Source organism: Colletotrichum abscissum (genome assembly GCF_030869225.1).
Source record: "Colletotrichum abscissum strain IMI 504890 chromosome Unknown Scaffold_7.1, whole genome shotgun sequence".
NCBI classification, from domain to species: domain Eukaryota; kingdom Fungi; phylum Ascomycota; class Sordariomycetes; order Glomerellales; family Glomerellaceae; genus Colletotrichum; species Colletotrichum abscissum.
In genome coordinates, this window is record NW_026850514.1 from 662424 (window position 1) to 677358 (window position 14935).

Genomic DNA, 14935 nt, shown 5'->3' on the forward strand with positions numbered 1-14935 from the left:
ATCACCAATCCTTGGTGTCGACGCTTAAAGGCAGGGATCATGGGGTTTCCTGGTGACTTGTCCGAGGTTCCTGGACCCCCTGCTCTCTTGAACCGGGACCCTGGCATCCCAGCAGCGCCCACTCTCCGGTCGAAACACGTTAGTTACTTTGGTTGATGAGCATCTTCCACAGCCCTGTTCTTCCTCCTTGCTTCCTGGGCCCAGCGGCAGCAAGGATCCCGTCCAGCCCTCCACCACTCTCCAGAGATAATATTTCCGATTCTGCTTTCATGGCGCGGAGAGCCCCGGATCCAGTCCAGAACTAAAGCCTCGAGGGCACCGCAAACCATCGTCACTAAAACCTCCGGCGGTGTTGTACCCGTCGAGTGACATTACGGCCCAAGACCACCATACCTTGCCTTGCCTAGCCTCCCTTGTCCGTCTACCTTACCCGCTTCCTCGTTGCTCCGACCAGACGCCGCTTGCTATTAGTCTTTAACATTTCTGCCACCATCCCGCAGAGCCACACAGCTTGCCATTCTTTACATCTCTCTACCCTCCGCGCAACCTACATCTGGTGCTTGTTTCCCCTACCGGCTTCCATCCTCCACGACCCCACGCCGCCCTCTTTCGTTTTGACTACGCCTGCTTAGCATCTTGCTCGCTGCTTGCATATATCATACAAGCTGGCATCCTCTCGACGGATCACGAGGAGTCTACACGCTAATCAAGCTGCTGCGTAACAGATGCCACTTGGTGTCAGCATCTTCGACAGTTGTATCAGACAGCACGGCAGCCGGGCCTCTTTATCGTCTTCTCTGCAGTCCTGTACTCGGAAGGCGGAGCTCAGACAAGCAAGTCATTGGACGTTAGGAATCTAGCCGGCTTTGGGTCACACAGAGCTACAGCACAACGGGTACGCTTCAACATCGCCAAAGATAACCACTGTGCCCTCGTTGCCCGGACGCGAAGAGATACGAATCTTGGGAAGGCTCAACCTGTAGAACACGGCACTCGCTCTCCCGGAGGATACCGTATTGCGCACCAAAGAGTTTCCTCGGAATACTTAACCGTGTGTTGGGTCCAGTACGGCAACCTTCCAACCGCAGGACTCGACAAACCGTCTGTATGTTCGTGGAGCGCCGTTTGCCCACCGTCCACCGACTAGGGGAGCCTGTGGAGTCTTCTTTGAACCAGACTCACGAGCACTGGTCCGTTGAACCGCGCTCCGCCATGGCTGCGTCGTCGCACAACCCATATCCACGATCTCCTAATCCCTCCACCAGGTCGTACGACTCATCTTCAGTCTCCTCTGCCACATCTCCGAGACAACCTGCCCAGTACATCCCGCGAGGTCTGATGAACACTGGAGCGAGAACAACTGCGGCACCACCTCCTCAGCCCATTGGCATCCCACCTCTACCGCCAATGAACCAAAACGCCTTTACGCCTTACACACCAGTGACTGCTGGCTCAATGATGGGCCGCGACTCTCTGCCATCGGCCGATTCCGTGGCAAGCACACCTGGCCCGTCAACAGCTTCACTACCCCCAATTTCCCAAGCTCAGAAGAGGGCGTACAGGCAGAGAAGGAAGGACCCGAGCTGCGATGCATGCCGTGAGAGAAAGGTCAAATGCGACGCTACAGAGACAACGAGTTGTTCGGAGTGTTCAAGCCGCAATGTCAAGTGCCAATTTACAAAAGAGACTAACCGACGGATGTCCTCGATCAAGCAGGTGCAGGACCTAGAGAAGCAGATGGAACGCCTCAGGCGGGACAATCTCAACTTGAAGAGAGCGCTCCAGGAGCGGGACGGTGCGATGGACGTGGATCCGGATGGTCTTGAGCAGTTGCCCCTTCAGCTACCGGAGCTAGGAGTCGAGATCAAGCGAAGAAAGCGGCCAGCCCCTATTCACGACTTGGCGCGGGCAAGATCGAATATGCGCATTTTCTCCAGAGGCATCTGGAAAGCACCTGCTCAGTACCGCCAGGCACCTTCGACGCCATTGTTTGATCCTCAGAGACCAGACTTGCCTCCCAGGCAGACGACTGACCAGCTCCTGCACACCTACTACGGCTCCGCGCACACCATGTTCCCTATCCTTCATTGGCCAACATTTCAGATGGGAGTCGAAGACCTCTACAGAATCGGCAACACGAAGTCCGTGCAGCCGGCATGGTTATCAACGTTCTTCGCGGCTCTGGCACTCGGCAGCCTATTCACCCAGGATCCCCATCGCGCATTCCGGGCGGCGGAACTACTGGAAGTTGCCAGGGGCATGATCGACCCTTGGAACAACGACTACGTCCTTGACAACGTACGCGCACTGCTTCTCGTTACTCTCTGTCTCAACGAGATGAACCAGAAGTCTGCTGCCTGGACATGGCTGGGCACGGCAGTACGAGCTGGACAAGACTTGGAATTGTACTCGGAATCCGGACCGTGGCCTGTGATTGAAGGCGAAACGCGACGGCGGGTATGGTGGACGATCTATATACTGGACAGAAGTCTGGCTCTCGACCTTGGCCGCCCGGTGCTAATCGACGACACTGACTGCGACGTGTCGCTCCCGGCCCCGGTGGACGACCATTATATTCACGAGGGAGGCATTATGGTTCCTCCCGGCCGCGAGCCCCTGAACCACTCCCTCTTGGCTGTTATCAACGTCGTCAGGTCATATTCTTCTTTGATCAAGACACTGGCTGCCCCAATCGTGGTGCCCACCAGGCTCGCAACCTTCGAGACGCACTTCAACGCCTGCCATGCACAATTCCCTCAAGTATGCGACACAGCCAGCACAGGGCAAATATCGCCTCACCTCCTGACGCCCTACACCTACCTTCTCCACGCTCGTCTCGCATTACACCGCCACAACCTGGCTCCGACTTGCCCGTCCGATGTACGTCTTGCTGCCATGGAGCAATGTACTCACATTGCTCTTGAAACAGCGTCGCTCCTTTCGCGTGCAACCCCGACCCTTGCCGACGGCGCTACTGCTCTCCTCACCACCCACACGTTCCGCTGTGCCCTCTTTCTCCTTCTGGCAGGATACTGGGACCATGCAACGACGTGTCTGCGTGCTCTAGCGACCATAGACTCGAAACGCGATGTTGCCATCCCCTGTGGACGATTCCTCGCCTTCTTCGTATCTACACTAGGCACAAAGCGCTCCGAGTATGCGGCATTTGTCGCCCGCACGACGCCTCCGAAACCATTTGCCCCACCTCCTCCACCCCATGGCCGTTCCGGACCTACCCCGCTGCAGGAGGCTCTGATGCAGGATGAGGAGCTCCTGGCATATGTCAGCGCCGATCTGCAGGCGGCGCCAGACTCGGCTTGGGTCTGGGCCGGCGGCGAGCGCGAGGCCATCCTCTCCCCGACCTCCCCCGGATCGATCACAGCTTCTGGCGGTGCCAGCAGCGGGCTCTTCAGCGCTGAGCAAAGAACTGGCTTGAGCGAGGAGGAAGTCAAGGAGTGGGGAGGGTGGGAGCGCCTTGAGGCAGCCTTGCGAGGGCTGGCCTCGGGCAACACTACGCCCACGCCGACATCCGCGACTTGGACATCTGCTCTACCGGCCGGGATCAAGACCGAAGGCACGCCGACGTTACCGAGCATAATCCCTGGCCCCGGCGAAGGCAGCAGCACCAACAGCCCAACAACGAGCACCAAGGGCCGGCCCCAGGACAGGTTGAGCATCGCAAACATCATCTAGAGAGAGGCAGGGGCTCAGAATCGAACCCCATGCTCTCTTCTTGAAGCGGCTCAATCTTGCATAGCACGGGGCAGGCCGGTAGATCGGAGCCCTATCCATAGGGGTCCCCAAAAGCTGCATAACAACCACTTCATGATGTTTCATTACATCAAAACAAACACTAGGCAACAAATCATGACTGTTTACGAACGTCACGGAAATGAAGCCATGCATACTATGTCGAACTCCTACAAATGGGTCTTTGTCATGATGGCCCCATGACAGCAAGCCGGATTCAAGGAAAGAACTCCGATGTACGATAATGTGTTGATGCAAGGGGCTTAAAACGCCTTCTTCACTCGACTTCTCTCTCATCAACTTTCTTCTATTGAAAGATTTACTTTGCTCCGATCATTCCTTTTTCTCTCTTTTGGATCTCAACAAACTCTGAGCGGGAGTAGCCATACAGGCCCCCTCAAACCATTCGTTAACACCTTAATGTATGCACCATCTTAGCAGCAAGAGGCGAGAAAGGGTGGAGGTACGGCAGTAGGCCAGAAGCTTATTCCCGGTTGCTTTTTCTTTTTCCCTCTTTGTTCACGGCCCGGTTCGCTGGATGACCGCGCCTGGGTAAAACAAAAAAAGGATTCGCAAACACTTCGAAAAGAAGAGGGCTATGGCATAGGGATGGTTTTTCGTAATGGACGCGGCACAGCGAGGAGGGGATGGGGAAGAGGCCGGGCCTTTTTTTCCTTTTGGTGCAATACCCAGCAGAGAGGATGAATTGGGGCTGGAATCGGTCTGGTTTTTTTGTCTATATGGCATATCGCTGCTTGTTCATCATATTCATTTTTTTACCATTTTTTTTTGGTTGTTACTGTACACTCCAGTACCACGAGGGGCCCGCGAGCGAGCGATTGAAGGTAGTAAGCATCACCCTACTTTACTATACTGATCCCTCACCTGCAATGTGTGATGGTGGTGCCCTGACTAGTGAGCCAAGTCTCACGGTCGTTGCGGGAACCGGAGGCAGATGCGTGTCATACTTGACACAAGGATAGCATGGGGAAACCTTCTTTTCCTCCTTCCCTTTTGGCACCCAAAGCCAAGTCTTTCTGGTCAAAGATGGGTGATGTTGCCCGGGCTTGGGGGGAGGAGGGGGGAGGAGAGGTTTGCCTGCATTCTACAGAGCCTCAAGACTTTGTTAGTCCGGCTCAACCTTCCGCAGCTGTCCATCTTGAAAGTTGCACATCTTCCACCACACGTCTTTCCAACGCGAACAGTGTCGAGATGATGAGTTCCAGTTTTTTCCCTTCTTTGGACGGGAATTCCCCGGTGCCATGTGTCTTACATTGCTTGCACTGACCAAACTTCAAGGCCCTCCGGCTCGGCTGTCATCTTCCGCCCGTCCTTGGGGGCGGAAACTGTCCGATTAAACGAGAACGAACCTCACGGTCCCTTGAACCCCTCCGCCTTCCATTTTTCCCACTCGCTAATATCTCTCTCTCTCCCCCGCCCGCCCACTCACTCACTCCCACCCCTTGCTCGCGGTGCCGGGTAGAGTCTACACTAGAGAAGGGAGGGGAGGACCCGCTAGTTTAAACTTGGTGATCCTCGGGAGGCCGGGCCGGCGATGATCGTGACGGGGTTGATGCTAGAGGATTTGCGTCCCGGGATGATCAACAGCATCTATCCCAGCTATCCTAGCGTGCCTTTTGGCAGATTTCAGTGTTTGTCTCGCTTATTTCGAAGCCTGGACCCTTGATCGTCGATATCTACGCTCTGACCTTTGGAGGTTTAGTGATGATTGTTGTTTTACCAGGTCGCTTAGGTCGTTTGCGATGCTGGGCGCTAATGTGTGTACGTGTGTGGAGGGGGAGATGGAGACTGGAGAGAGAAGAGGGGGGCTGTGAGGTTCTCAAAACCCCTGTAAGAGTGTTGGGAGTTGTATTTGCCCGCGGATTAGTTCTGCACGGGGGCGAAGCGTGTGAGAGATGGTGATTGTTACGGTCACAGTCAGCTTACCTTGCCGACTTCATCTAGGCCAGACCAAGACCCTGCTTTCGTTACCTTGAATGAATACCGTCTCCGTGTCGCAGAGGCGTCGACTGTGCGATACGCACGAATAATGTTGACTTTGTGGAGGGATGGCCAGTTGTCGCGTGCTCGTATCAGTGATGGTTCATGAACCATGCATACGAGTTTCGCGCGTATTAGTGTGCACCCGATGGCGACAACGTTTGTCACTTCTGCGATCGCGTTGAGTCTTCTTCTGGATTATGAATTTATCTTTATGTAATCAACTTGCTAAAACTGTGTTTCGTTTCCTTTTCGGCCAATGTTATACGGGAACAAGAGAGATGGTCGCCAGAAAGAGGATATCTTCAATCTCAAAAAGAGGAAAAATAGAAAAGAAAGAACCCGAAGAATGGCTTTGCCAATCGCGGTGAGGATTTGAGCCTCACGCGGGGGTCGAACCCGCAACCTTGAGATTAAGAGTCTCACGCTCTACCGATTGAGCTAGCAAGGCGGGTCTTGTGCATTTGTTGATTGGGCACCCGAACTAGGGGCCTCAGTATCTTTGCTTCGAGCTACTCGAGCGGCGCCGGCGACGTAACCAAGCCGAGCGTTCTATCGTCCGTTTCCCCGGCGCCGAGGGGGGGGGGGGGGGGGGTTGGGTTGTGGGGGGCGGGGGGGGGGGGGTGGGGGGGTGTGTGGTTGTGGCGGGGGGGGGGCGGGGGGCGGGGGGGCCAGCCGGCGGGGGGGGGCTGTGGCGGCGGGGGCGGGGGGGGGGGGGGGGGGGGGGGGGGGCTCGGGAGCAGCCATGTGCGCTGTCCAGAGAACGCTTCGGAATGAAAGGTAAGCCACTGCCTTGGGCGTCTTCCGACTGCTCGTGAGATTACTCTCAAGACGCTTAGCCTGCTAGTTCTCTCCCATGGTCTTTGCTCTGGTATTGTGCTTTGGCATCTCCGCCGGGTAAGGCTTGCGAAGGAAAACTGTAATGAATCTTGAGTCTTGAAATTCCGGCAGCTAAAAATCTTGTGACTTTCCAGAATCGGCCAACTTGGGTTGAGGGATAGTGTCTGGGCTTCTAGATGACCTGCTCTCAAGTTCCTGTATCTCTGTAGGTATGATGTAATGAAGACTTGTCTGACTGAATTGCTTCTTACCTTAGTAACGGTTACTGCCGATTTCTCACAGCCGTAGACTCCTCTAAGGGAGCTCATCAGATCTTTCGTTGAACCTTTACGGACTATCCCTTAACATCACCGTACTTGAAGAATAACCATGACCGCACGCGCTCCACGTCTATAGTCTTCCAATTGGGCGCTCAAGAGATTCACTTTTTCCAGCTTGTCAAGAGACGTAACCTTTTCCTTATAGCCATTCTTCTCCCACACAGTCTCGTACACAGTTGCGACAACGAATCCGCTAGGGCGAACAATCCTAACAAACTCGTCAAAAGCTTCGGACCCTACATGACCCTCAGTCATCGTACCAACGCAGACAACGACATCGTAGTAGTCAGAGGCCTGCGTCAAAGGCTGGGAGAGGTCTGTCGTGCTCAAAGACCGGTATGCACCAGATCTCTCAGCGACCTTGAGCATTCCTTGACTGAGGTCTACGCCATCTATCTGCGTGGCTCCGAGCTTCGCGAGATTGACTCCGACAAGGCCTGTTCCGCACCCAGCGTCTAGAATCTTCGACGTTGCAATAGCAGACGGACCGACATACTTGACGACCTGCTCGCTGGCAAGGACTGGTGCGACGTAATCTTGGTCTGCACCTAGCAGGTCGCGATTGTAATTTTCGGCCCAGTCATCGTAGAGGCATCTCGTCTCCGCGATGCTGGTCAAGTTCAAAGCGCGCTCAATAGACATGCCGGCGAATAATTATCGGCGATGGCCTCTTTCCTGGGTAGTAGATGACCAAAGGCGGGAGCTTGGAAATGTGATGAAAACGAGTTGGTGGAAAGTATCGTCCTATGCCGTCAAGGATGTCAAAAGTTGTGTTAATAACAAGTAACATTCCGACACCAAGCGAGAATGACGTTGCGTAGCGCATCCAACAGGTTGTAACATCATGCTGATTGGCGCTGCTATCGATCTGAGCATGTGTTGAGAGCAGATTGACAACTTCCTACCCAGTAAGGTTGGTTCACTATAAGATCCTCTCCCAACCCCGTAATTAACTTTGCATGTGGGAGCCGAGTTAGCGCCACCATATGGCTGGCTTTTTGCTTACTGACTCTTGTGCCGGCTCTTCGGACTTTCGGAGTATGCGGGGTCGGTGTGTCCGAGGCTTACATTGGACGCCGCCAAAGGACTTTCGCACTTTGCGACAAGATGGCGATCTAGGGGGGATTTGGGAACTTGTTTTGCTTAACTTATAGTAATTAGAAATCATTCACATGTGTTCCTGTTCAACATCAAACCTGGCGTACAGGTCGGTTCCATAAATACCAAAGCCACCCTTCCAACCAGATGTCGTTCCTATTCACAAGAAGTTACAGTTCTCCATCAAAGACAAGAAATAGCTCTTATTCGCATCAACAAACCTCCTATACATTGTTCACAAAATCTTGTTTGGCACCTCACATCCTTCACAACCATGCCAGTCTACCCAAGAAACCAGAGACCCCTCCACGCGGCCCTCGCTGCAGACAGACAGCGTGCTCTCGAAAAAGCAAAGATGAAGGCTGCATCAGCCGAAAAGACAGAGGACGGCTTTGGCGGACGTAACGATTCGAAGACGCGAGACAATATGGAAGTGGTCGGCACTAAGAAAGCTAGAAAATGGCTCGGCAGCTTCCACATAACCTCGAAGACCTCGAACGAGAACTCAAAGCCTCGCACATCAGACTACCAAAGCCTGTAAGAAGCACACTTTGTTTACGATGATGATTCGATCTTCCATCAATTCTGGGAATGGCGTGCGACACGGATTCTTTCGAACAGTCTGGTGATGCACCAACGGTCAAAAGTTGAAGTCGCGATCGCAAGCACTCGACAGACGACCGCATTTGACCAGCCTGTAAACGAAGACCCTGAAATCTGCGACAGCATCATTGCGTTATCACAATGCTGCAGTCAAAAGTAGTTACATGGAATCATACAAAGAACGACAGAAGGAAAATCAAGGTGTTCAAGGGCGTGGTGATAAGGGTCACGTCATTATGTTGGCCTTGGTTATTGAGACAGGGGCAACCGCGTTTCGTTCATGGCAAGGAAAGTCAGCGGCTGGGGCTATGGTCTTTTGTCTACGAGCGATATTTTCGACTGTTATTCTGTGCAGGAGTTACGGGAAGGTGGCCAGAAGGCTAGCCGCAGCAGGCGTCGGTGTAGGAGTTTTTTGTTGCTGATTTATCAATCTATACCCCTACCTCAGGTTTCTCTATCACAAGGCTAATGTCCTGAGAACAAATTTACCACTGTAGTTTCAAGATGAAGGTGCCTGTAGAATCAAGTCTCTAACAACATGCCACCTATTCACTGGGATGGAATATGTAACCAAAACCACGGCAAACCTTCTAGTCCATGGAGCAAGCCTGCCTTATCACTCTCGCCAGTTTCTCCTTCAATGGATTCTGTCTTGCATCAACTCTTCTACAACCATATCGATCAGTTCTGTACGCCAGTTGGCAGATGGGTTGGCGATTCCTACCTGGTCCTGGCGACAGCCAACTCTCGATCCAAAACCCCATCAGGCGCGAAGTGTTCGTAGAAGCCCCTGATACTATTGCCAATCCCGTCAAGTCCTAGCATCTCGCCGATACTCTCCAACCCATACTTTCTCATGATTACTCGATTCTCCGGACGAAGCTCATCTTCGTAGTATTCCCAGGTCTCCTCGCGCGGCCGCCAGCGGACTGTTGCAAAACTGCCAAATGAACTTCCAGAATTCTCATCTTCGTGTTGGATCGTCCTGTCGTCATAACCAAAAGAGTCCTCCCAAGTGTTCTCCAGTCGGTCGATGACGATGATGCTGCGGGAATACCACTCGTTGTCAAAGTCTTCGGGGAGAAACCAGAACTTGGCGTCATCAATGTCGTCCATTACGGCACGGTTCCGAATTTCGTGCCCGTGATGATCAATGCATGCTTGTGCACGCTCTTGGCAGGTCAGGTGGGACGGAAGAGGGAAGCAAACGACCTCTATCCTGTCCCGTCCCCATTCGCGATTGTGACGCCTGGCGTGACGAGAGAGAGCGTGCGCCAGCTTTGCGGCCTGGGTTGGGGTTGCTGTTGGGGTGATATCATAGACCGCCATACCAAAAGGGGCTTGTCGCTGGGACGAATAGTTCCAGTCGTCTGGCTGAACGGTTGTGGGTTTCACATATGCTGCAAAAATCGGAGTGCCGTCGTAGCTCGGTGCAGGTGTTACTACTATTTCGATTGTAGTGAGCTTACGCCTGAGTGGTATCACTGGTGCGTGGTGAAGTTGAGGTTCACTTTCGTCGCCGTCTTCGTCGCCTTCATTCTCTGAAGGAACGTCCGGGAATGGGTCGTAAGAGAGCCGCTCGCAGGCGCGACACATTGTTGCATCACAATACTTTCTGGTGTTGACTTATTCAGACTCGATCAGGAAGCAACATAACATTCAAGCTGTGCGATGACGATGGGAGAAAATTTCACAGCAATGAAAAAGGAGACTTTGTCCCAAGGCTCATGGGCACAAGTGCTGGTCCCTAATTAGTGATGGAACGAGTAGGGTCGGCGCTATCATGAAGTGGGGACTGATGCCTAGAGCCGGCGAAACAATTACGATTGACAGCTGATCGAGGATTAGCCACAGTCTACAGTAATTGATCGTAGATCGACATATCTGTAGTTGAGTACGGTCTTTTGGATAAGCTGGGGAGTTTTATGCCGTTGCCATGCCTGAACTATGGCAGGCGCATATAACAAACTTTTCATAGAGAGACACAGATTCCGAGGAAATCATGTAGGATTAACAACAAAGACCCGCCAACGTCACCGGGAGTAATGAGACCGATACGCTACGATTGAAGAGGAAATGGTTCCAAGTCAAGAAAAACCATCGTGATGTGGTATATCAAAGTGGAAACAAGCATGTTTTTTGTTGTAAGCCTGCAATAAGCCTGCAACCTGCTCCATGAGTCTCTTCTTGAGATAGAAACTTTCAAGACCTCACTGTCGGATTGGAATTCCAATTCAACCTCGAAGGGCGGCCGCGTAGGGACCAACCACCTACAGCCCCTACTTCCATCCCAGCTGCCCATCCGACCTACGCTTGTTCGTGTCCCTTTGACACACTACGCAGAATTACCCAATACAGTCATTCTGACATCTCCGTCGCCCACGGAACTCATCGGTTCGAATCAACTACCCTGTGAAAGGGATACCAACACTCACACACAGCCAAATCAGTGATCCGGCATGTCACTAGATTGGCCGATTGGTCAAAATTGCAGGCTGAATGATCTATGCACTTGTGTAGAAAGCGATGTCGGACTTGTGATGCCAGTATTCGTGCGAACGCTTGCAGCTTGTGTGATCGAGGAACGATGGCGTATCGAAGGCCTTGTAATGGCGTGCGGCTTGCCTTATCATCGAAACGCGGGCCAGCAACAGCGGCGAGTATATGAAGTCAAAGCCAGAGACAATTTGATCGAGAATAAGGGGTGAACAAGTGTAATTTGTGTAGTAGTTGTTATACGTATGTTTGTCACTGCCACTAAGGTAGTCTCACATCACCTCTTCCATTCGACTCAATTGAAGAAGCTCAAACGCGACACAAACTATGTCGGCACCCGCACCGCAAGACCCTGTCTCTCACGTTGACGCCAAAAAGCTTGAGGCTGTCAGGAGGAAGTATGCCGAGGAAGCAGAGAAGAGGCTGAGACCAGAAGGCTCTGCACAATTTCAACCCCTCAACGAAGCCTCAGAGGATCGACTACACTCACTTCTCGATGATCCGTGGGCGGATCACGCAAGACTGAATGCCAAACCATCGCCATTCCGCGATACCAAGCATACCCGATTTTTCGTTCTAGGAGCCGGATTCGGAGGCCTACTATACGCGGTAAACCTCATTGAATCTGGAGTTGCAACCGCAGACGAAATACGAATCGTCGATGCGGCTGGCGGTTTTGGCGGGACTTGGTACTGGCATCGGTATCCCGGACTGCACTGCGACCTCGAGAGCTATTGCTATCTACCTCTTCTTGAGGAAACTGGTTACGTCCCGACCAAGAAGTACGCCCCGGCCGCGGAAATCCGACGATATGCGGAACTCATTGCGTCGCGATGGAAGCTTGACGACAAGACTCTGTTCCGGTCTGACGTGCGTAGTGTGCAGTGGGACGATAAGAAGGAACTCTGGAATATCAGTCTCTCTGAGAGACGTGGTCCTGGAGAACCTGTGATCAAGCGAGAGATCCAGGCACAGTATGTTTACCTGGCCGCGGGTGTTCTCACAAAGCCACAAGTGCCAAAGATTCCCGGTCTTCTTTCCTACAAAGGGGACATATTCCACACGTCCAGATGGAACTATGATGTCACCGGCGGATCTCAAGAAGATCAAACACTCACCAACTTGCGAGACAAGAGGGTCGCAATAGTCGGCACGGCTGCAACGGCCATAGGAGCAATCCCCACGCTCGCCAAGTTTGCAAAGAAGTTGTACGTGGTGCAGCGAACGCCGGCCTACGTCAAGCAACGCGGTCAACAAGACACGGACCCCGAAACTTTCAAAGCTACAGTCGCGAGGAAGAAAGGTTGGCAATTCGAGAGGCAAATCAACTTGAACCGACACATGACAAACGCCATCTTGCCAGGCCAGTCCAATCTGGTCAACGATGGCTGGACCGATATGCCAGCCTACTCCGCAGTCATGGGTTCGCCCGCCCATGGCATCGTCAATCCCTCCCCTGGGGACCAAGACCGAAGGGCCACCTGGTTCCACGCCTTGGACCTGCCACATATGGAACGTGTGCGCGCTCGAGTCAGCAGCATCGTCAACGATGAAGCTACCGCGGAGAAATTGAAGCCCTGGTACCCCTCTTGGTGCAAACGTCCAACATTCAGCGATGAATATCTGCAGGCTTTCAACGAGCCGCACGTACATCTCCTCGACACCAACGGCAGGGGACCATCTCACGCCACAGAGAGAGGCATCGTCGTCGCCGGTGAGGAGTATCCCGTCGACGTCATCATCTTCAGCACAGGCTATTCCGTCACCGGTGGTCGCACGGGAGGCAGTCCAGCAGAACGAGTCGGCATCGAGGTTCTCGGACGTAATGGCATCTCATTGGACGACAAATGGCGTCGCAACGGTGCTGCCACACTGCATGGATACCTCACGAACGAGTTTCCCAACCTCTTCTTCTCTGGTACGTCTCAGGGTACCATCACAGGCAACAATGTGTTCATGTTGGGTCTCATTGCTCGACATGTCACGTACATCATCTCTGAGGCTGAGGGACGAGTGGGTGCTGGCCAAAGGGCCATCGTCGAGGTGACACGAGAAGCAGAGGAACAGCACAGTCTGGAGGTTGCTAAGAGGGCTCCTTTCTTTTCGTCGCTTGCGGGATGTACCCCGGGATATTTCAACGGACACGGTCAAGCGGCCTCAGACGACCCAAGAGAGAGGGCCAAGCAGGCACGGGGTGTCGTGTGGGCTGAAGGTACGGTCTCTTTCTTGGAGTATATTGGTAAATGGAGGAACGAGGGAAAGTTGGAAGGGATCTCCATTTCAGCGCGACCTAGACTCGCGGCGAATGGCAGTGACAGATTGTCTAAGCTTTGATGCAGTATCTACTAAACCTAGGTCTTAAGCATACTCAGCCCTTATGCTGTTAAGGCAGTTCAGGTGACTGAAACTGGATTCATGGGAATTGAGGATAGAGAATTCCCAATTCCCATGCACTATCGAGCGCTCGCACGATGAGACAAGCGTAGGGTCAGAGGTCCATTGCAGTCTTGGTTCACCCCCGTGAACAGCACAAGCATAACTTATCCTTGTAGCTCTCAACCTAGCTTGATTAGAAAGCCCAGCAAGATATTTGACACTCCAATGGGAGACTTTAAGCATATTTCAAAATGTAGTATGCAATAGTTCACATGTATCGAAGGATCTTCCAACACTGGCATTCGCCTGCGATATACCTTTGTCACTATTGTCACGATTTCTACGAATCAAAGTTTGAAACGTAGATACAATTGATTTCGATTTTGAGTTGACGATTCCGACCCGACACAATATGTCTGCCTCCAGGTTAAACATCAAAACACTCTGACCTCTCAGCAAAGCGCTCTGTCCACTCGTAACTTTGTGGGCGTTGAGTCGTGCAGCCGGCATGCTATGATACAGTGATCTCAGGCAGCAGCAGATAATCAAAAAGAATCTAGATCACATGTGCGGTCTATAGAATCGAGACGATGACGGATGTAACCGCTACTACTTGATATCCATCTGGTGTCAAAGTGGCGGGACGTCACGGAAAGTATGCAAGATATTGGATGCCGGACTTGGAAGCTCGAGTCGAGTCGACTTCCCAATGACGCCGCCTCGAATCTCGGAGTTTTCATGAACTCTGTAGCATGATGAACTCGAATATCTGGGAGAAAGAGATTGAAGAGTGACATCAGGACTCATCACATAGGCTGGGTGAAAGACATGCCTCAGATTACTTCGGAACAAGCTTGGCGATGACTTTGTAGGTGTTCTCGTAATCAAGCTGTCGATGAGCTCGGACTCGGTCATTATCAGCACTTCGAAATGACGTTGAATATCCTTTCAGACGAAAAGAGGCGGGCTTTTCCAGAAAACCGAAGGTACCGGAAGACTTTCTTGTAAGTCGAGCCTCGGTCTGGCTTCAAAGCAAGATCGAAAAAGTATCTCAGGAGTCATCACTCCGTCAAGTCCGATGCCCGCAGATTCCGTGTTCGCATGTTAAACTTGCTTTTTCAACGAAGTATAGCGGAGGTGACGGCAATTTCAAGCTTCATCGGTATCAAAACTTTGGGACGAGGACGGAGATCAACGGACATGATCACTGCTGACTTGAAAAAGGGTGTAGGAAACCCAAGTATAAGAATTTGGCGCAACCCTCTTTACCAGCTTCAACTCTTGGGAATACAGATCCATCACATCTCTTCACCCATCTGAATAGCCAGTGACAGCACCCACACCCTCATCCTCCCTGTCATCATCGTCAACAAACCTGTTTCCAACAAATCATCATAAACAAGCATCCAAAATTCCCGAGACTCCCGCCAATCTAAACTCTATCCACGCAG

General features: G+C 52.5%; 5 protein-coding genes across 5 annotated transcripts; 3 read left to right on the forward strand and 2 right to left on the reverse strand.

Annotated features, from left to right (window-relative positions):
* Positions 1–1107: 1107 nt before the first annotated feature.
* Positions 1108–3693, forward strand: CABS01_03729 (fungal specific transcription factor domain-containing protein; the record flags this gene model as incomplete). The annotated part of the gene is made up of 1 exon (XM_060537101.1): positions 1108–3693. The coding sequence occupies one exon, from the start codon at positions 1108–1110 to the stop codon at positions 3691–3693; it is 2586 nt and encodes an 861-aa protein (XP_060391359.1).
* A 3245-nt stretch (positions 3694–6938) lies between these two features.
* Positions 6939–7553, reverse strand: CABS01_03730 (Methyltransferase domain-containing protein; the record flags this gene model as incomplete). Its single annotated transcript, XM_060537102.1, has 1 exon — positions 6939–7553. The coding sequence occupies one exon, from the start codon at positions 7551–7553 to the stop codon at positions 6939–6941; it is 615 nt and encodes a 204-aa protein (XP_060391360.1).
* Positions 7554–8283: 730 nt separating this feature from the next.
* On the forward strand, positions 8284–8550 carry CABS01_03731 (uncharacterized protein; the record flags this gene model as incomplete). Its single annotated transcript, XM_060537103.1, has 1 exon — positions 8284–8550. The coding sequence occupies one exon, from the start codon at positions 8284–8286 to the stop codon at positions 8548–8550; it is 267 nt and encodes an 88-aa protein (XP_060391361.1).
* Positions 8551–9332: 782 nt separating this feature from the next.
* CABS01_03732 (uncharacterized protein) lies at positions 9333–10208 on the reverse strand (the record flags this gene model as incomplete). Its single annotated transcript, XM_060537104.1, has 1 exon — positions 9333–10208. The coding sequence occupies one exon, from the start codon at positions 10206–10208 to the stop codon at positions 9333–9335; it is 876 nt and encodes a 291-aa protein (XP_060391362.1).
* Positions 10209–11435: 1227 nt separating this feature from the next.
* CABS01_03733 (cyclohexanone monooxygenase) lies at positions 11436–13442 on the forward strand (the record flags this gene model as incomplete). The annotated part of the gene is made up of 1 exon (XM_060537105.1): positions 11436–13442. The coding sequence occupies one exon, from the start codon at positions 11436–11438 to the stop codon at positions 13440–13442; it is 2007 nt and encodes a 668-aa protein (XP_060391363.1).
* Positions 13443–14935: the final 1493 nt, after the last annotated feature.